This window comes from Chiloscyllium plagiosum, chromosome 3, assembly GCF_004010195.1.
Source record: "Chiloscyllium plagiosum isolate BGI_BamShark_2017 chromosome 3, ASM401019v2, whole genome shotgun sequence".
NCBI lineage: Eukaryota > Metazoa > Chordata > Chondrichthyes > Orectolobiformes > Hemiscylliidae > Chiloscyllium > Chiloscyllium plagiosum.
In genome coordinates, this window is record NC_057712.1 from 78,936,511 (window position 1) to 78,957,523 (window position 21,013).

At 39.8% G+C, this 21,013-nt stretch overlaps 2 protein-coding genes across 12 annotated transcripts in view; one reads left to right on the forward strand and one right to left on the reverse strand.

Annotated features, from left to right (window-relative positions):
- The window catches only part of dse (dermatan sulfate epimerase), an 83,973-nt gene extending 69,753 nt beyond the window's left edge, over window positions 1–14,220 (forward strand). For all 3 annotated transcript variants that reach the window (XM_043684803.1, XM_043684798.1, XM_043684808.1), the window contains 3 exons: window positions 4,797–5,036; window positions 6,848–7,055; window positions 11,770–14,220. In XM_043684803.1, the coding sequence (XP_043540738.1) occupies window positions 4,797–5,036; window positions 6,848–7,055; window positions 11,770–13,522 (2,201 nt within the window). In that variant the 3' untranslated portion in view covers window positions 13,523–14,220. The remainder of the gene's footprint in view (window positions 1–4,796; window positions 5,037–6,847; window positions 7,056–11,769) is intronic.
- Window positions 1–21,013, reverse strand: part of LOC122545963 (trafficking protein particle complex subunit 3-like) — a 116,732-nt gene that overhangs the window by 29,493 nt on the left and 66,226 nt on the right. For 3 of the 9 annotated variants that reach the window (XR_006310666.1, XM_043684845.1, XM_043684829.1), the window contains one exon: window positions 17,092–17,219. Coding sequence is in view for 2 of the 9 variants with exons in the window: in XM_043684845.1 (XP_043540780.1) it covers window positions 17,163–17,219 (57 nt within the window). In the remaining 7 variants the exon portion in view is untranslated. Of the gene's footprint in view, window positions 1–1,623; window positions 1,817–6,618; window positions 6,855–13,872; window positions 13,961–17,091; window positions 17,220–20,105; window positions 20,323–21,013 lie in introns of those variants that run through there. The other 6 variants (XR_006310665.1, XR_006310668.1, XR_006310670.1 and 3 more) reach the window with 4 other exon arrangements.

The window sequence follows — 21,013 nt, forward strand, 5'->3', positions numbered from 1 at the left end:
CTCTCAGAAATTCACCAAAGATCCTTAGACAGCACCTTCCAAACCCATGACCATTTCCATCTAGAAGGACAAGAGCAGCAGGTATCACCATCTGCAAGTTCCCCTATAAGCCACTCACCACCCTGGCTTGGAAATATACTGCCGTTCCTTCACAGTCATTGGGTCAAAACCCTGTAATTCCCTCCCTACTGGCATTGTGGGTCAATCCACAGCAAATGGACTACAGCGGTTCAAGAAGGCAGCTGGCCACCACCTTCTCAAGGGCAAATAGGATGGGCTATCAATGCTGGCCAGACAGTGATACCCAAGACCCACAAATAAATTTTTTTTAAAAAAATCACTGTTTTCTGTCTCTAAATGAACCTGAAAAAGTGGCTTGCTGAGTCAATTTGACAGCAATTAAGAGTCAAACACATTGCTGTGGATCTGGAGTCATGAAGGAAGGCAATGAAGCAGATCTCCTCCCTTAAAGGACATTAGTGAACCAGATGTATTTTTTAGGGCTGGCTGGTGGAATGCAGAGGGAGGTGGTGATGACAATTCCTTTATGGTAACATTATTTAAACCAGCTTTTACTTACTTTTTCTTTGGAATTTATTTTAAATTCAAGTTCAATGGCATTACCATAATGCCATCTCCCCAGTTTTTTAATGCTGTTTCCACAGGGAATCATGAAGTACTATTATATCCATGTGTTGGTCATTGTTTTGTACTGTCAAGTCTCTCTTGTTAAAAATATAAAGTATAGAAAATAGAATGATTTAAATTGGTGTGGATCTTCAGGATAACATTTCAAGTTTTCTATTACTCTTCGTACAGAAAAGTACCTTCTGATTCAGGGAAATGTTTATTCCTTTGCTTGACTCTTTTGCTAAAAAGAATGCATGAAGTCTAGGACTAGTGTGACATAGACTAATAATCAAATTTTCTGGAGAGAAATTAGGAAACTCTTCTAAAGAGTTTCTATGGGTGCCAATTAGTGCTTGATCTATTGGGGGAAAAAAACCTATTTTTCTTATCCAAAAGCATTAAAGGATGTTGGGGCACCAGGATATACAGAGTTACATCACTGAGATGCGAAGGAAGCTGTTCAGTCAGAGGATGGTAAATGTTTGGACTTCTCTGACCCGTAGGATTGGGGAAGGTCAGATGTTAAATAGGTTCAAGACAGAGATTCATAGATTTCTAGTTACTGATGATATCAAGAGATATAAGAATAATGTGGAGTATGTCATTGATGTAGATGATCAGCCATGATTTAGAATGTTTGAGCTGGCTCAAGAGGCAGATTAGAACTACTCCTGCTCCTATCAGGCATGATCTCACTCAATGGCAGAACAGGTTTGAAAGCTTGAACGGTATAAACCTGTTTCTGTGGGATCATTCAGTGTCTGGAATCAATTGGTAAAGAATGCACAATGCCTGCTCCATCAACTGGCACCTTGAAATTGCATTGCTGTCATTTAGCTTCTGACTAGTGGGGCCCTACCTGAATCAGCGTGATGTCTCAGTAGTCCATGAAAAATGAATAAAAATGCAGGATAAGGAGCAGCAGCATTGCATTAAGCCTTTTACTTCTATAAGATGGTTCATATTTTTATGTAACTGCTTGCTCATTCCTACCAGTTGGAAGGGCTGATATTCAGAGCCATGGAGTAAAATGTAGTATTGGACCATAGATAATCAGTAAGGTTCAGCAAAAAGCTGAGTTAAAGAAGGTGGTCATAACACACTCCTGGAGCAGATGGGACTTGAACCCAGGTCTCCTAGACTAGAGGTTGGGGTTCTACTCCTGTACCACAAGAGCATTTGGTATCTGTAATAACAAAAAATTAAATGGAACCAATTAAATGAATCTACTCAAAATAGTAGCCCGACAATTCTTAATCTGGCCTCCAATCAGGCATTTGAACACTATTTTTCAAAAGACTGAAAGTGGAGAAACCCATAAAAATACGTAAATACTGGTTCAGATCACCAAAGGGGTGCTTTTGTTAAACTTGGATAACATTCCTGTTAAGTCAGTATCTGAAGTTTAAATTTACTTATGTACTTGGGGGAGTGGGCGAGACTGATACCTGAAACAAAATCTGTGCCAAAGGGTTTATTGTTAGAGGTGGGTGTGCACAAATGAGATAGATAATAAGGTCAACAGTTCCAGTTCAATTTTGACAGTCATATTTTCATTTCGTATATCTTACCACAGAGTTTGCCCAACAATTTGGGAAGCAATCATTGATCAAATGTTCTTTTAAAAACTTATTCTAAAATTATCTTAGTCTAAAAATGACAAATGCCCTTTGGTCAAGATTAGACTAGTAGCACTTGGCGTTACCAGTAGTTAGTTTGTACTGTAACTAATTTGTGCCTATGTGACTTCATTTCAAAGAGTGAATTCGTTCTCTGAAGAAGGTTAAGTTGTTCCAACATGGAGAGTGCTGTTAAAAGGAAAGCAAATCTTTATAGAGCTTTGAGCCTTACTTTGCCTTTTTTCAACTCCACAATGTCATCCCACTCTGCTTACATCATCTGCTACTGAAACCTTCCTAACCTTGTTACCTATAGACTTGATGGTTTCAAGACAATCATAGTTCACTTCCACAATTTACCCCACATAACTAGAGATCATCCAAAGCACTTCTGCTTTATAATTTGCACAACAACCTGCTCACCCATCATCTATGTGTGTGTTAAATAATGCCAAAAAATTGTGGTCCAGATTTGGTTTTCATTTCCAACCCTATACCTCCTACACTTTAAGGCTTTTACACACTGGCACATATGCCTTTGCCCAGAGTTTTAGGGATTGAGATCCTTTTGATTGCCAATACTCTTGGCAGTTTAGGCTTTTAGTAGGACTGCAGGTTGGAAGCCTAGTGGATGACTTCCCCATCGCCTTCATCAGGCTCACCATGGCATTATGGGAATAAGTCAGGGCTTGGTGGAAAGGAGGTGGCTGGTCACCTGGCCTATATTTTGTGTGCCTCCCGCTGCAAACACATTCGATGGTGTGCTGCAAAATGCAGTACGTTGAGTGTCCAGGATGGAAACGAGCCATTTACACCAGCTGGCCTATGCTCAGTGATCCCAATATCGATTCCTATGGAACACAGCTTTCCACTTATAGGTACAGGCATCCCTTGCTTTTGAACATTTGCTTTATGCCATTTCGCTTTTACGAAAGACCTACATTAGTATCCATTTTCATGAATCTGAAGAGGATTTTCACTCTCACGAAAAATGGCGAAAAATTTCCCATATAAATCATGCATCTTCACTTTACACCATTATCGGCTAATGAAAGCTTTCCTGGGAACGCTCTGTTTTCAGATAGTGGGGGATACCTGTATCTGTCTTTAACCACTATGTTCTGTTCACTGTTTTGTAGCCAGCTTGCATGAAATTCTGCTGTCTGTTTCCTGGCTCCCAATTTTAATCCATTCAATGGTACCATATCAAAGATCTTTTCTGTATATAAAATTTAATTTTATTACATCTACTATCAAATGATTCTTGTCTAATCTTTGTTTCTTCCTTAAATAATTCAATGGTGTTGATCAAGCAAGACCTTCCTGATGTGTGCGCTGCCATCTGTATCTTCTAAGTGCATATATTATTCAGGGCCTTGTGTATGGTCTAATGTGTGTGAGGGTAGCGGCCTTCTGCTCTAAGGAGAGAGATCTTGTCAAGTAAATAAGATGTCACTTATTGCAGCTCTGTCACTATTTACAGGCTATAAGTTATCCTGATTTACGAATGTCCAGCTTAAGAGCACTTGTATTTATGAACGTGAACCCTTACAGGAGTGTAATTTTAAATATCTGACATATGAAGATTTCCAATGCTTGCAGACAGCTTCTTTATATTGTCCTGCATGTGTTCTGACTTGCATACAATGTGACTTGCAAATGGACTTGGGAAAGGAACAAGGGTCGGCTTGCATAAGAACAGGCTGTACGTTACAATGAAAATTGTTGGGAGGAGGTAACCTTAGACTTGTCTCCCAAGAAACCCTATTTTGCTCTCCCACAAAAGCAGTGGAGGCTGACTGGTGACGTTATAGAGCTTTTTAAAATCATGAGGGACATGGAAACGGTAAATAGATAAGGTTTTTTCCCTGGGGTAGGGGAGTCCAGAACTAAAGGTCTTAGGTTTAGGGTGAGAGTGGAAAAATTTAAAGACCTAAGGGGCAACGTTTTCATGTAGACGGTGGTATGTGTATGGAATGACTGCCAGAGGAAGCTGGTACAATGGAGGCTGATACAATTGCAGCATTTAAAAGGCATCTGGATGAGTATATGAATAGGAAGGATTTAGAGGGATATGGGCTGAGTGCTGGCAAATGGGACTAGATTAGTTTAGGATATCTGGTCAACATGGACAAATTGACCTGAAGGGTCTGTTTCAGTGCTGTGTATCTCTTTGGCTCTATAGAAGTCTTGTGGCATCATCACATTGGCTACTGCTTACTGCACTCAATCAAGAATTAACACTTTCAGATTCAAATGCAACACTTTCCCTTTGAAATCCCTTATGACTGGATCATATTCAGATTCTGATATTATTTCTTCCACCAATAAAGCTTTCATTATTTTTCCCAACATTGACATTAACCACTGTTTTAAAGGTAAAATCAAGCACTTTCCTCTGGTACAATTTTTAAAATGAATTTTTATCAAACAAGAATCTGACATTTGTTTTTGAAGGTACCATTTTTTTTGAAGGGTTGCTATTTCTGAATTTGTAGTTTGAGTATGTGCTTTAATGCTTTATTTATTTCATATTGTGAATCCTAGGTTATCTCCAAGAAGCTTACTTATGGACAAAACAAGCCCTTACTGTTCTGGAGAAGTTAATGGTTTTACTGAAGGATGTAAAAGATGGATCCTTGAACGAAGGTGTGGCTTATGGCAGTTACACCACCAGATCCTTATTCCAGTACATGTTTCTGGTACAAAAGCACTTCAATATCAGCCACTTTGACCACCCCTGGATCAAGCAGCATTTTGCTTTCTACTACAGGACTGTGCTTCCAGGTAAAATATCGACATTGAATAAAATGATCTCAACTGTAGTTCACATACAAGTAGCTTTATCTTGGATACAAGTGGCAAGGCATAAAAAGGGAAGATTCTATCCAAATGCATTGTGCTGTGGGGTATTTAGGTCTTAATAATTCCTGTAATTGTAAACGCACAATCTCCGCTACTGAGAGGGTATTCCACAGGACATGGGATGAAACAGATCCTGGAGGCTGGGTGTACAGTTATACTGGGGTAGAAACTGCTGCTATCAATATTAGAGACAGAACTGATTGTCCAGGATTAGATTAGATTAGATTCCTTACAGTGTCGAAACAGGCCCTTCAGCCCAACAAGTCCACACCAACCCTCTGAAGAACAACCCACACAGACCCATTCCCCTACATTTACCTCTGACTAATTTAGAATGGCCAATTCATTGGACCTGCACATCTTTGGGCTGTGGGAGGAAACAGGAGCACCCAGAGGAAAACCACACAGACACAGGGAGACTGTGCAAACTCCACACAGACAGTTGCCCGAGACTGGAATTGGATCCGGGTCTCTGGCGCTGTGAGGCAGCAATGCTAACCACTGAGCCACCGTGCCACCCCAATACTATTCAAATAAATTTTAGTTTGTTTTAATTAAACCATTTGCTTCTTTCAAAGAGTTTTCTATCCTAAGGAAGTGAAGTTGTCGAATTTAAGGGGAGATAAATACTGCAGAAGATTGTTTTTGTTTGTTTGTGTCTGTCTGTATCTGTTGTAGGGGTTGAAAAGAGGATTATGATGTCTACTAGTAGAGTTACATGTTGTGTGCGCAAAGTGGTTTGCCTGTAGTTAATAGTTACTTTTAATAAATAATAGATCTTTTACAGAAACCTGCTCAGTTTCTTTTCTGTTAACCGAGTCCATCAGACAGGTAAATTGGGATATAAAGTGCTTTCTTTAATATTTTTCTGAAACATTGCTTTTGATCAAGCCCTGCCTGCCTGTACCAACCTGACAATGCACCACTCCCTCAGTACTTCAAAGTTTAGTTTATATGTACGGTAGATCACCACCATCATGTGTGCACCCCTGGAGGCAGGTCTTAGCTTCATGGCCTGCTGATGCCTCATTCTAAGCCATTTTCTGAAAGTTATTAACAGTAGATATTGGAGTTAAATACAAGATCACTCTCCTGATAAGAATCACAACAACCAGGAGCACATATTGATAATTGGCATATCACACTAGTTTTATTCATCTATAAAGGGTATTACATTGTGGACTGTTCCTTTCATGGTTATTCAATATGTTATGAGTTGGTATGTCTGCCTGGAAAGAATCTGATTTCATGTAATTGATTTGATCACATGACCGTTATCAATCGATGTTCATGACATTTGGTTTATTTTTCACCTTAAGAAGATACATTCACAATAGCAATTTGATAAAAATCTAAGCAACTTAGTTTTTTGACATTCAGGACTTCATATAAAACAGCATAAAGGTTTAAATATTAACACAGTAATATCATCCTAGCGTAAATAGCACAACATAGGATATATGCAACTTTAATCAACTATCAAGACATTTGGACAAGTACTTACATTTTAGTAAACTGGACAAAAGGCTGAATGATCCTGAAATATCCAAACTGTCATCAAATGAATGAGGTTTTCACTTGAGGCTTGAGTGACATCCGTGTGTTCAGTCTAGTTATAACTTTCATTTTGCTGCTCCAGCTTTTTGAATGACAGTTTGGAGAGCAATGTTCAATTTACTTTTTCTTGGGCGTGTGGTTTCTCTTTGAATTTTGACTTGGATAATATTTTCTAGGTTTTCAAAGGACTGTCGCCATTGCTGATTCAAATTACAACTGGTTCTATGGTCCTGAGAGTCAACTAGTGTTTCTGGATACCTATGTAATGCGCAATGGCAGCGGTAACTGGTTAGCAGAGCAGATCAGAAAGTATCGAATACAGGAGGGACCAGGCACACCAGCCAAAGGACAGAGATGGTGCACACTCCATACTGAATTTCTATGGTAAGCTGGTAGTCAATTGAGTGGATGGAATTATCTGGAGTATAATGCAAAAGAAAGGCTAGTGAGTGATTATTAAATTGCATGTATAAATTTGAGCTCTTTCTAGCAAGTACTCGGGCAGCCCCATGGCAGCATGGCAAGCAACACTCACTATAAAATGATAGTGCTCTTACCATACCCTTTACCACATGACTGGTACAGGTTGTGCTTTATGGAGTGGTGCCTCCAACAGTTGAAGGTGCGGAGCTTCAACCTCCAGAGCCCACTTCTTTTGGAAATCAAGCCCTGTATTTCTGAGCACTTATTCCCTGACCTCCAAAGGTTACATGTTTTTTCATCAGAGATGTGGTTTGCACCTGCCTTCAGCATGATGAATGGCACAGCAAAAATAACTTGTGGCATGGCAGCTAACTTGATATTTGAGACACCAAGTCCAGTGTTGTACTTTCACGTTTGCCCATCATTTTATCTACATCTTTGCATGATGGGCTTTGGTAAAGATGTGTGAAGCCCATTCCCTCTCTTGGACATTCTGTGGAATCCCAGGGCCGAGTCTACCAGTGGACCCTGCGCTGGAATCAAAACTGCCAGGAGAGAAGTCCGACCTAGAGAGATTAGCCAGCAGCACCATGGCTTCTAACACAAGGACATTCAGCAGATAATGAGGGCATGTATAATAGGAAATATGTTGGTCAGGGATGACTTTAATCTTCATGCTGATTGGGATAGTCAAGTTGGTAGAGCTGTGCACAGGGAAATGCATGCTTCTTAGCACAATAAGTTGCTGATCCAACTAGGGATCAACCTATTTTGTATCTGGTGATGTGTAATGTGGCAGGTTGAATGAATGATGTCAAAGTGAAAGATCTCCTAGGAAACAGTGACCATAACATGTTAGAATTTGGCATTCAGTTTGAGAGGAGGAACTTCAGTTGGAAACAACTGTGCAAAGCTTAAACAAGGGTAATTACAAAGGAATGAGGACAGAGAGTGGATTGGGGAAGGAGTTTAGCAGGAAAGACTGTTTGGGAACTGTGTTAGACATTTAAGGAAATAGTCATGCCTCTCAGAAAAAAGTATATTCCAAAGAGAAAGAAGCACTAAAGGAAGCAGATAAGTCAACCATGGTTAACGAAAGAGTTAAGTATTTCATTAAATTGAAAGAAAAAACATACAATGTTGCAAAGATTAATGGTAAGCCAAAGGATTGGGAAAGTTTTAACCACCAAAAAAAAACTGAAAAATAATAAAGAGGGAGAAGATAAACTTTGAAGATAAACTTGTGAATAATATCAAGAGCTTCTCCAATTAAATAAAAAGGAAGAGGGAGGCCAAAGTAAATGTAGGCTGTGGTGACAATAATGGGGAATCGGGAAATGACAGAGGAGTTGAATAAATAGTTTGCATTTGTTTTCACAATAGTGTGACAAAAATACTAAATACTAATAGATTCCCAAAAATATGAAAAAAAGTCAAGGGACAAAAGGAGGCGATGAAATAAATCAAATTACTAGAGAAGTGGTGCTAGGGAAAGTAATAGAGCAAAAGACAAATAGCACCTTTGAAACTGACTTGATGTATTCTAGAACATTAAAGGAAGTAATTATAGATAGTGGATGCACTGGTAGTAATTTTCCAAGAATTCTTAGCTTCTGGAAAATCTCAGAGGATTGGCAAACTGCCAATGTAGCACCTCTTTTTAAAAAAGAAGGCCAGTTAGATTTGCATATGTTTATTTTATGTTATAACGTATATTATAAAACAGAACATTTAGAAATATATTATCAAGCAGAGTGAGCGTGAATTTATGAAGGGGAAGTTGTGCTTGACAAATGTATTGGAAGTCTTTGAGGAGCTCAACTAGCAGGATAGATAAATGGGAAGCCGTGGGTGTAATGTAATTGAATTTTCAGGAGACATTTGATAAGGTAGCATTAGTTAGGCATAAGATGAGCTCATGTTTGTTGGAAGTAGAATATTATCATGGATAGAGAATTGGTTAATAGAAAACAGTTGGTATAAGAGGGGCATTTTCAGGATGGCAACCTGCAACCAGTGAGTATCACAGCAATCAGTACTGAGGTCTACAATTGTTTACAATAAATTTTAATGACTTGGATGAGGAAAGTGAACTTATTACAGTCATGTTTGAAGATGACAAAAATAAATGGGAAGGTAAGTGGTGAGGATGACACAGTTTGCAGAAGGATATAGATAGATTGTGAGAGTGGGCAAAACAACTTGGCAGATGGAATATAATGTGGGAAAATTAGAGTTTATGCACTTTGGCAGGAAGAATAAAGGAGTTGCGTATTAGTTAAATGGAGAACGATTGCAGAAAACTATACCAGGGATTTGGAAGCTCTAGTGCATAAATCAGAAAAGGTTAGTACTTGAGTTCAGTTACTAGGGAAAGTAAATGGAATGCTATCCTTCATTCCAAGGGGAATGAAAAATTAAAAGTGGGAACACTGTGCTAAAACTATACAAGCACTAGTCAGACTACAACTGGAATACTGTGAAGAGTTTTGGGCCCCTTATCTAAGTAGAAATATCCTAGCATTGAAGGCAGTCCAGAGAAGTTTCACTAGTCTGCTACCAGGTATGAAGGGACTGCCTTCTCAGCAGAAGTTGAGAAGGCTGAGCCTGTACTCGTTGGAGTTGACAAGAATGAGAGGCTATGTTTTTGAAATATATCAGATTCTTTGGGATTTGACAGGATAGATGCAGAAATGTTGTTTCCTCTTGTGGGAGAGTCTAGGACCAGAGGACGTAATCTTAGAAGGAGTCACCCAGTTAAGACAAATGAGGAGAAATCTCTTCCCAGTGGGTAATGTATCTGTGGAATTCTTTACACAGAAGGCTATGCAGGTGAGTAAGGTTAAGTTTACTCAAGGCTGAGATAGACAGATTTTTATTAGTAAGGAAATCAATGGTTATAGAAAAAGGCAGGATAGTGGAGTTGAGAATTATCATATCAGCCGTGATCCCAATCAATGATGGAGCAGACTTGATGGGCTGAATGGCCTACTTCCACACCTACATCTTATGGTCTTACCCTTCCCACCCCTCACCAGCCAGAGGTCTCGATCCAGGACATGGGAGAGGGCTTACTGGAGTGAAGGATGCAGGGAGCAGTGAGATGGATCTCAGTGTTGTTCCGCCCCCCCCCATACTCATTCCCTCGATCAAGTATTTGATCTGGCCACTGACGACTCAATTAGCAATGAGTCAGGGAGTTCAACTGTGCACCTTTTTGCCAGAACTTCATTTTTCTTGAGGCGGGAACCTGGGTCTGTTCAGGTACAGCAGCATCCCACATAATTACATGGCCTCCTTACTCAAATCTTGTGACCAACAAAAGGAGAACATTTTGTCCCTTCTTTCTTATGCTGCAATACATGGCACTCTTATTTTAGTCACATTTATACCATCTTAAAATATCTTTTTGCATCATAACAATGATCATCATTGTCATCATATGTGTTCTACCCAATGGCAGGTCCTTCAATCATAGCCTGTCCATATCTTGCTACTCTGTTCCATTCTTCTTCATTTGCCAATAACATCTTCAAGTCATCCAATACTTGTATTTACTTCCTTCCTTTTACTCTTTTGTTTTCCCTAATTGTCCCCTCATAATATCCCCTACAAGCACATTTTCTTATAAAAGTGTGCCCAAGCCAGTTTCTCTGCATGGATTCTTGGTGTATTATAATCCCTATCATATCACTGATTGACTGACAATATCATGCCACCTTGACAGGATGGTTGGTCTATCTATATCCCATGGACTGCAGCAGGTGAAGGTAGTTTAAGGACAGTTAGGGATGGAAACCAACAGATGTCACACTCCTTGAACAAATATAAAGAAAAAATGAGATTTCATATATAGTTCTTGTTACTTAGTTTAAAGTAATCTTTGTTTTCAGCAATGCTTGTCATTAGTAATATCAAAATCCAGGACCTCTGTACTTTAAACTGATTTTGTGAGATGATGAATTCAAATTTCCAGCAGTTTAATTTTCAACGATAACTTACATTTATTGCACACTTTCAGTGTAGTCAAGTGGTGGAGGCTGGTACAATTACAGCATTTAAAAGGCATCTGGATGAATAGGAAAGGTTTAGAGGGATATGGACCAAATGCTGCCACATGGAACTAGATTAATTTCAGATACCTGGTTGGCATGGACAAGCTGGACCGAAGGGTCCATTTCCATGCTGCACATCTCTATGACTCTTAAGTGTTGTTCTTTAGTGCAGGTTGAGGCACATATTTGGATACAGTAGAGAGTTTTACTCAGCATCTAGCTGGGGTTATACACTTTTTGTATTCCCTTGACAGGCATCGCTGGCTGGCTACCATTTATTGCGTGTCACTAGTTGCCCTCGCGAATTCTATTGACTTTCAGAAGTGTGATAGAACTCAAAATTGGTGTAAAGGAAACAGAAACATTCTGTTGGCAAAATATTATCAAAATATACATTTGAAGAAGTAGATAATAATAACCATTTTCTAACATGATATTTATTGACTTATTCTAATTAAATTACCAAAAATACCAAATGACAGTTAAGTTTTGTTGTATTCAACTCAGATTTAGAAGCATCTTTTAAAATTGAGTGTTACTTTTGATCCCATAATCTTGAAGTATGATTGCTGTCACACGACTGTTAAAATAGTTTCAGTCTTTTTTCTATTTGTTACCAGGTACGATGGCTCCTTGACTCCAGTGCCACCTCTGGATTATGGGATACCAACATTACATTATTTTGAAGACTGGGGTGTTGTAACTTATGGGGGGGCTTTACCAGCAGGAGTTAACCAACCTTTCCTGTCCTTCAAGTCGGGTAAACTTGGAGGACGTGCAATCTATGACATGGTTCATCAGAAGAAATATTCACAATGGATCAATGGATGGAAGAATTTTAATGCTGGCCATGAACATCCTGACCAGAATTCTTTCACGTTTGCACCTAACGGGGTACCTTTCATCACCGAGGCTTTGTACGGCCCAAAATACACCTTTCTCAACAATGCTTTAATGTTCTCTCCAGCCACAGCAGGCGCTTGTTTCACTCCTTGGGAAGGGCAGGTGACAGAAGCATGCAATTCCAAGTGGTTGAAATATAAGCAAGGGATCTCTGGGGAGTGTCGTGGCCAGGTGACAGCAGCTTTGGAGCAGAATGGGGTGGTCTTTATCAGCGGAGAGGCAGTGGGAGCTTACAGTCCGAGTCTGAAACTGAAGAGTTCCCAAAGGAACCTTTTCCTTCTGCAACCCCAGCTTTTACTCCTGGTAGATCAAATCCACTTGGCAGAAGATAGCCCGCTTGAAAAAATGAGTGCATATTTCCATAACACAGCTGTGGCTTTTGAGGAAATATCTGAAGACGGAGTGAATGGAGCATTTATTAGACAAGAAGATGGTCAGTACACAATGTTCTGGATGGACGATAAAGGCAATAGTGAAAAGGCTGGACTGGCATTCAAGACTTATCCTCGTGAATATCCATATAATGGTACATACTATGTGAATGTCACAACTACCCTGAGGTACCCAGTCACTAGAGCAGCCTATGTTTTCTTTGGACCTTCTGTGGAGATTCAAAGCTTTAGCATTCGAGGAGATTCAAATCGGGTAGATATCTATCTAGCAACAAATGAGAAAACCTATACAGTTTATCTCTTAACAGGGGAAACTGCTGTGAAACCACTGTTTGCTATGGTACTAGCTGACCATCAAAAGATTGTGTTTGATAGAACTTCTGCAATCAGGGATACTTCAGTGCAGGAGGTGAAAGATTATGTGAATATTGTTGAGGAAAATCTTCAGCATACAAAACCAGTGTTTCAGCAACTTGAAAAGCAGACCTTGGCTCGAGTCCTGAACACTGATAACTTCCGGAAGACAGCCGAACGTCTTCTAAAACTATCAGACCAAAAGAAGACAGAGGAAGCTGTTGAAAAGTTATTTTCTGTCTCGCTTAGACAAGCCAAGGCCAAAAAAATGAAAAAAGGAAAAGGTGGTGGTGATAAGTTTCCCAATAACCTTCCCGATATTTTTGCACAAATTGAAATAAATGAGAAAAGAGAGCGGAAGAAATTGCTGCAGCGAATGCAAGAAGAAACTTCCAATGAAAGAAATGAGGACATGGGGGAAAATGTTGACTTTACAGACTTTTCTGATATGAAACCAGAACGAGGTTCAAACAAACATGTAAAAAGTGGTTCTGTGAAACCAGGAGCCACTGTTCGAAGCACTGCACAATCCTTATCAGCTTCCTACACAAGAGTCTTCTTAATTTTAAACATTGCAACCTTCTTTTTCCTCTTAGCATTACAGTTAATTCGGTTTCAGAAAGCTCCAAGCTTGCACACTCAAAGATTTCTCTATGCTGTGCTTCTACTAGATAGCTTTGTTCTGCTTTGCTTGTACTCCTCTTGTTCTCAAGCACAGTGCTAGACCAAGGAAGCCAATTTGTGAAAGACTGAATAAATATGCAGTAAGATTACACACCTGAGTGCTTAATGCAAATACCAGGTTTGCAAATACATTTTAACTGATTTTTATGAGAGATACCTAATAAGAAAGCCAAAGATTTGATGAATCATTCTCAAAATTGCAGATTAATGGAATACCTTTTAACTCTTATAATCTGCCATCCTAATCATTCATCATGTGTTTTGCAGGATAGCTGTGTGACAATGCCTCATTGCACAGCTTCTTTTGTTATTAGTATTTCATCTCCTTGTTGAATAAAACAGCGTTTTGTTTCTTTTGTTATTCATATTGCACTTGCCTTCATTTCCATTCCAAGGGTATTGCAATGAATCTGAAGTCTTGATATCCTGTAAATCTTCATTATCCACAAGGAGGCTTCCCTTCATTACGTTGGATCAACTGAACAAAAATATGCAATTATTTGAACAAGCCCATTGCTTTTAAATATTTTGGTTTGATGCTCTTATCTGTAAATGGTGGACCTGTAGCTTCTTTTTACTTTTGAATGTTTGGTGTTGTAGTGTGTGGATTCCTGTGATTGCTGGTGACATTTCAATGAACAGCAATAGTTATGCATATGATGTGTCTATTAACTGCAGCTGGATTGTTCAGTTTGTTATTCTTTCCATGATCAATCATTAAAGCACAAATGTTATTAAGCGTTTCTTAAGCAATTATTTTAAAAATCCAAAAAATGTTTCTTTGAGCTATGATCCATTGTTTTTAATGAGTAGAATATGGTCAATTATGCATGGTGTATTAAAATGTGCTCAGTGGGATTGCAGTGAGAAAATTATCTTGTATTTCCTTCCTATAATCATGCTTCTTTGCATGTCTCTGCATTGCCAACTATCCCTTATTCAGTGACTCTTGCAATCTTCCATAATCCTCCTGTCAGTTTGTGATGCCCCTTAAAATGCTTTAATCAGGAAACATCAAAACCCTTACTTATTGTCCGTCTGAAAGCCATCTAAATAAATGGATGTGCAAGAGGTGAACAGCAAAGATTCATGAAGAACACAAATATAAACTGCTTCACCACCCCCACACTCCAAACAAAAACTCCCCTACAGCAATCCACAAAATATCCATGGATTTATAATATCCATATTTGTGCTGATCGTTAAACCTTCTTCAATACAGTGTGTTCATTACCATGGGAAGTCTCTTATGAAACCCGATTAAATACTTCAAAATTCCATACGTGCCATATCCATTTTGAGACTGAAGCAATTCACTTAAAATGGTTGCACACAATCTGCCCTTTGCTTTCAACTTTCCAAGTTATTCACCATAATTTCAAAATTACTAATCTAATTTCCAGTCTATCGCATCAGTGAGTAAACTCACCTGTCTGGTACACCGACGAAAATGGAAGCAAATGCTGTTATCATTTCCATGCTTTTGCATCCATTTGTGGAAAAACATAACGTGTGTCTGAATTTCTGATATGCACATCCAATAGGTGAGACTCCCCACCATCAGCATGTATTTATAAACAATTCTTAGAGTTTTACCTGCAACTAAATTACATTCAAAGCGTAACTTTCTTATTGGACATATTTTTGAACCGTGTATTTGTGTACTCCATGGATATCTACCACGGGTCTGTGTACTTGCAAGGTCAGCCCCAGATTCCATCTCTTGTCCTCATTGACTCTTCTGGTCTGATACCGTACTTAGGAGAATTACTTAAGATCTGTATCCACATTTCATCATGTCAATCAGGACTCTGTCCTACATTGTGCAGATAACAAGGTGGACTGGGTGTTCAACTTCATTTCTCTGTCTTCTATCTCCTTCACAGCTTTTCTACTTGCTATTACTGCCTGAATTCTCACATACCCATGATTGTCCTGTAAACTTCTCCTGTCACCCTGGACAAGGTCTGAGGGACCTACTGAAAACTTTACGACTGCTCTGTAATTGCGAATTTCTGGGCAGAGTCGCATGGAAATAATATATTTTAGAACAGACAAATGCAATATCCCTCTGAGCTGAGTGTACCCTGGATGTTGCATTTTCCAAGATGTTTTGTTTCTGCAGGGCAAATAAACCTGGTGACACAAAGAAGTATCCATCACAAAGGTTATGAAATACATGTAGTTTTAGAGCTTGACCTGGAAACAACAACTTGGCATAGAACCAATAAGCTTGTGTATTAACCTGCTTCCTGACCAGATTTTCCATGTCATATTTTATCTAGAGCCAAACCCAGTACAGGGTTATTCATTGTTAAAAATGTAGTACTCTAATTACAGAATTGACATTCTCAGAACTACTGTACATTTTGACCACAGATTTCCTTTAACTACCCTAAGGCAGACTAGGATGTTGAGTGCCTCATTATTAAAAATCCTGTTTTTTTTTAAAACCTCTCTATTGCTTACAAATCTTATCCTCTATTTCATTCCCACTCGTCTGTAGCCTGTAATTTTCTCTTCGTCCACAGTAACAGATTTTTATATACGTTTTAACTCAAACCAGACAGATTAAGCGTAGAACTGAGCTACACTATGGCATTGTGCAGTGCATATGCCCTCTTGTGAGGTGAATTATACCAGACTCCATACTGGTGAGAGAGTTAAGCATGTATAGTGAATGATAACCAGTAAAATATAGAACAGGCAGACCATGAGACCAATCCATATGAATGTCACTGCAGTGCTCGTGACAACATTTTAGAGTTTAAAGGTCCTACTGAAGCCATGTCTTAACCTCACATTTCTAAACCTATTATCAGCAACAGGAAGGAGCCACCAACAACACTATTTAAAGGGGTCATTGACTATTCACAAGTCAGTTGCAGGTTGAATTCTTCTGCACGTTGCTATAAGTCTACAAACATTTGGGAAGAGTTCTTGTCATGAGCTATTTGTCTTGCAACTAAGGAGTGGGCAGTCAGGGAGGATAAAGGAAGGAGGAAGCAACCTAGAGTTGATCTGTCTGTGATGAACTCACTTGTGGAAGATATTATTGATCAAACTCAATTCCATATTCCTATTAAGGAGAAAGTGAGGACTGCAGATGCTGGAGACCAGAGTTGAAAAATGTGGTGCTGGAAAAACACAGCAGGCCAGGCAGCATCCGAGGAGCAGGAGAATCGACGTTTCGGACATAAGCCCTTCTTCAGGAATGAGGCTACACCAGCCTCATTCCTGAAGAAGGGCTTATGCCCGAAACGTCGATTCTCCTGCTCCTCGGATGCTGCTTGGCCTTCTGTTTTTCCAGCACCACATTTTTCAACTCCATATTCCTATTACCAGTCTCACAGGTTACTCTCTCTGTCATGTACCATAAATAATTGTTTTATACAATAAATGAAAGGTGAAGCCACCACAGTGGAGAGAAATGGAAGGTGGTGATGTCACCTGAGTGTTATCAAGTCCCAGGGAAGGGGAGGGTTTGAGGAGGAGAGACCTTCATGGTAACCTTTGCTAGTGTACAAATTGAACCTGCACTGGTGGTATTACTCTTTATCACAAACAGCTTTCCAGCTAACTTAGCTAACCAACACAAGCAGATCTTACCTCTAATCTATCTTCAATGATATGTGCAGCATCTATGCTAGTGATTGAAATCAGGTGATGGTGCTGGATCTTCAGTCTGACCACCTTCTTGGTGTTCCTTCAATGATGAAACAACAACTCTCAGATATCTGAAAGGGAAAAAAAAGACAAAATGGGATGTTTGTAGTTCAAATGGTGAGGGGACAGTGGTGGGTTTGTGGGAAGTTAGATGGCACACTTACGCCATCTGTAACATGTAAATCAGAAGAGCGAGTGGGATGAGAGAAGGAGATTATGCTGTGACTGGAGTGCCTGAAGAGAAATTCAAAGGAAAACTGTAACTCTTTAATTTCTGTTTTTAAATCTTAAAAATGGACAACCTTGCTGGTCTCTTAAAATGGGTGCTCACATGATTGTAATTCCAGAAACAGACATTCCAGCTAAAGCTGACCAACAGGATGTGGAGACAAATAGTCTACTTCCATCCAATTCTAGACAAAGGAAAGCATCAAGATGTATTACATTAAAATAGATGTTAATGCTTTTGCTGCACCTCATCACCTCACAATGGAAACTCTTATAGGGGAGGTAAAGCTATGATGTTAGCTTAACGACCCTCCAATTGCCCACTGAGATGGACCCTCAACACCTGAAATAGCTGTGTTTATTTTTTCTCTTCTTCACAAAAAAAAATAAAGAAAACCAAAAAGAACAAGTGCTTTCCCTGGAAAAGGGGGGAAAGAAAAAGAAACTCTCCTCCTCAAAACACAGAAACGAGCAACAGTATCATCAGGAACACCCTGCCCGTGGCCCAGCCAGCACAGAGTCAGTGCCCCCAACTGAGGAGATGCTAATTCCTGGTTAATTTTTGTTTTTAGCAGAGGAGAAAGTTTTCTTGTTATATATTTTTTCCTTTTTTATTTTCCCCCACACTACTGTCTGGATAATGCTTACATTTTCCCCAGCACCTACGATGTGTGCGTGTGTGCAGGTATGAGATACAGTGAAAGACAACAGGTGTATAAATCTTTACAGAAGAACCTCAATTATCCGAATATCAATTATCCGAAAATTGGATTATCCAAAGGAGATCTCGCGATCCCGATGGAAACATTACATCAAAGACGTGGCTCCAAGAGTGATTGCCTCTTTTGTTTACAATGATTAAATAGGTACCGTCTCAAAATGACTGACCTCCCGCCCTCGCGTTCTCTCTCCCCACACTTTCCCTGGATTTCTACAGAGGGGTGTACCCTAAACCCCCACTTCCCCAGATAATCTCTCGAACATTGTCCTGTACAGGGCAAACGTGGAACCTGTCAAAAGGTTGCAGTAAAAAGTTATGAGTGTGCGCGCTGTTTGCAGACTTATCACACAAAGGCAGCTGCAGCAGCAGTCTTGTTGGTGTACAGTCTGGCTGTCCTAGAGAGGAGGCGGGGGTGGATAGGGGCCAACATAGAGTGGGGTTGGACAGTGTTGGGAGATGGGGTTGGGAGGAGTAGGTGGGGTTGGACGGTGTTGGTGGGCAGGGGGCAGTGTTGGGGGGACAGGGTCTCACGCGCTGTGTGCTGCTGCAGTCTCCTGAACGGGGAGCATACTTTAAAAACTCTGGGCCCCACAGGAGAGGCATTTAATCGATTAACCAAATAATCGAGTATCCGAACAAAATACTGCCCGCCCATCTCACCGAGGTTCCCCTGTATTCATTTCCCACCACCTCTGAAGAAAGGAAACACCTGAGTGGCCAGTGACAAGCAGTGCCCTTCTCATCAAAGGGCAATGCTGTGTGATCAAACAGTGAAGGGGAGGGCAGGGATTAAATCAGTATAGAGTCGGAGGGAATAGCTGTCGTTATCACATGACTGAAATCTTGTTGAATTGATTAAATATACATTTCTTGGATTCTAAATCAGTTACTGATTGACTTCCAGATGGGAAGCAGAATTTCAAACTGAATTAGCAGCCTGCCTCCCACTATTTGCAAGTTGCTGGCTTGAAAGAAGCCTTCAGTTTGCCTATGGGAAGGATAAACTACTGAACACAGCTCACTGAGGAAACTACTATTGCATACTAACCTCTGAGAAGTTGTAACTCACCCTGATTTTTTAAAAATATCCCTGGATCTACCAAAGCTTGAAGTTTATAACCTATCCCCATTCTAATACTTTCTTCCTGAATTTCCAGAATGTTTGTAAGTGAATGGAGTAGTGAAACAATGCCCCCACCTTTTGAATGTTTATTAACGAACCAGATCTTTGATGTCATCCTTAAAGCATTTTGCATCTGTAAGCAGATTATTCTGTGCAAGCATTGCTTGTTAACCCTATTGTTGATCCCTTCCATCGCTTTGCTGTTGATAGAGAGTAGACTGATGGAGAGGACAATCTTTGGCCAGATTGGATTTATCCTGCTTTTTGTGCACAGGACATTTCTGGTCAATTTTCCACAAATAAATGCCAGTATTGTAGCTGTTGTGGAACAGCTAGAGATGTGGCTACTTCCAGAGTGCTGTTGTCATAGTTGGCTGAATAACAAGCTTTTCAATAAAGATACTAATAAAAATTGCAAACTTACTTCTCTATGTCTCTTATAGCTGTTAATCCAGTATCTGCAGCCTTCATCTGTCAAGAAAGCTATTACTGAACCTCATCTCAAGTTTCCAGTTAATGTAGCAGATCAGAATCTAATGATATCATTGGAATCTGATCTGATATTTAAATAAAATCCTGTCAGTTTGGGGCCTCTGTCCAAGCAGTGCTACTTGCCTGCCTAGCTTTATGTTATCACCAGGTTTAGAAACCATAACTTTGGTCCTATCATCCAAATCATTTATAGGTTTCAGCATTGATCCTTGAGGCACACAACTCATTACATCTTACCAATCAGAAAATTACCTATCTATGCCTAGTCTATTCTGTTTCCTATTAGTTAGCTATATAAAGAACATATCTTTTCTGTATGTTTATTTGAGGAAAATAAGTGTTAAAACCAAAGAACACTGAAAGATCACTGCAAGTCTATTAAAAACACATTACCTGAAACTCATTGTCAGCACTGTTTTTACAATTGCAGGTTCAGGCAGTAGTGGGACAAGATGCAGATAAGCTGGAGCCAACGATATGCACAAATGGAGCTTCAGCTGGCAACAAGCAGCTGATTGGTCTGTGGACTGGTGAACAGTTATTGATGATGAAGGCCTTCTGTCTGCCAACAACTATATGATTGGTTTTCGGGTAGCTGAGCAGCTTAGGGCTGTAAACAATGTACAGAGTAATTAACAGAGCCACTATTTGCCTGGGAGCTGTTTTTGTTCTTTGCAGATTAAAAAATAGTTTAAGCTGAAAAATAAACAGTTCATTTTATGTTCAGTAGTTGTTGTAAGCTGTAACTTTTATTAAGTCAGGGACCTTCTATACCTACAACTAGTGTGCATCCTGAAAACCAGTGAAAGCATCCGGAGAAGGAATATTGAGAACCAGTATTCTGAACAACAAACAAAATCATCTCAGCAGCCCTGTGAACATTAACAAGTGAACTATCTTCACAGTCACTGCCTCTGTCCATAAAACCAATAGTTTTCTTCCTGCCTATCTGTGAGTGTAAGGGAGAGTATATAAGGGGGTTTGCATTTTAACTAGTAGTTATATGTTTTGAAATGGCTAAAAGTGGATAAATCCCCAGGACCTGATCAGGTGTACCAGAGAACTCTGTGGGAAGCTAGAGAAGTGATTGCTGGGCCTCTTGCTGAGATATTTGTATCATCGATAGTCACAGGTGAGGTGCCGGAAGACTGGAGGTTGGCAAACGTGGTGCCACTGTTTAAGAAGCGTAGTAAGGACAAGCCAGGGAACTATAGACCAGTGAGCCTGACCTCATTGGTGGGCAAGTTGTTGGAGGGAATCCTGAGGGACAAGATGTACATGTATTTGGAAAGGCAAGGACT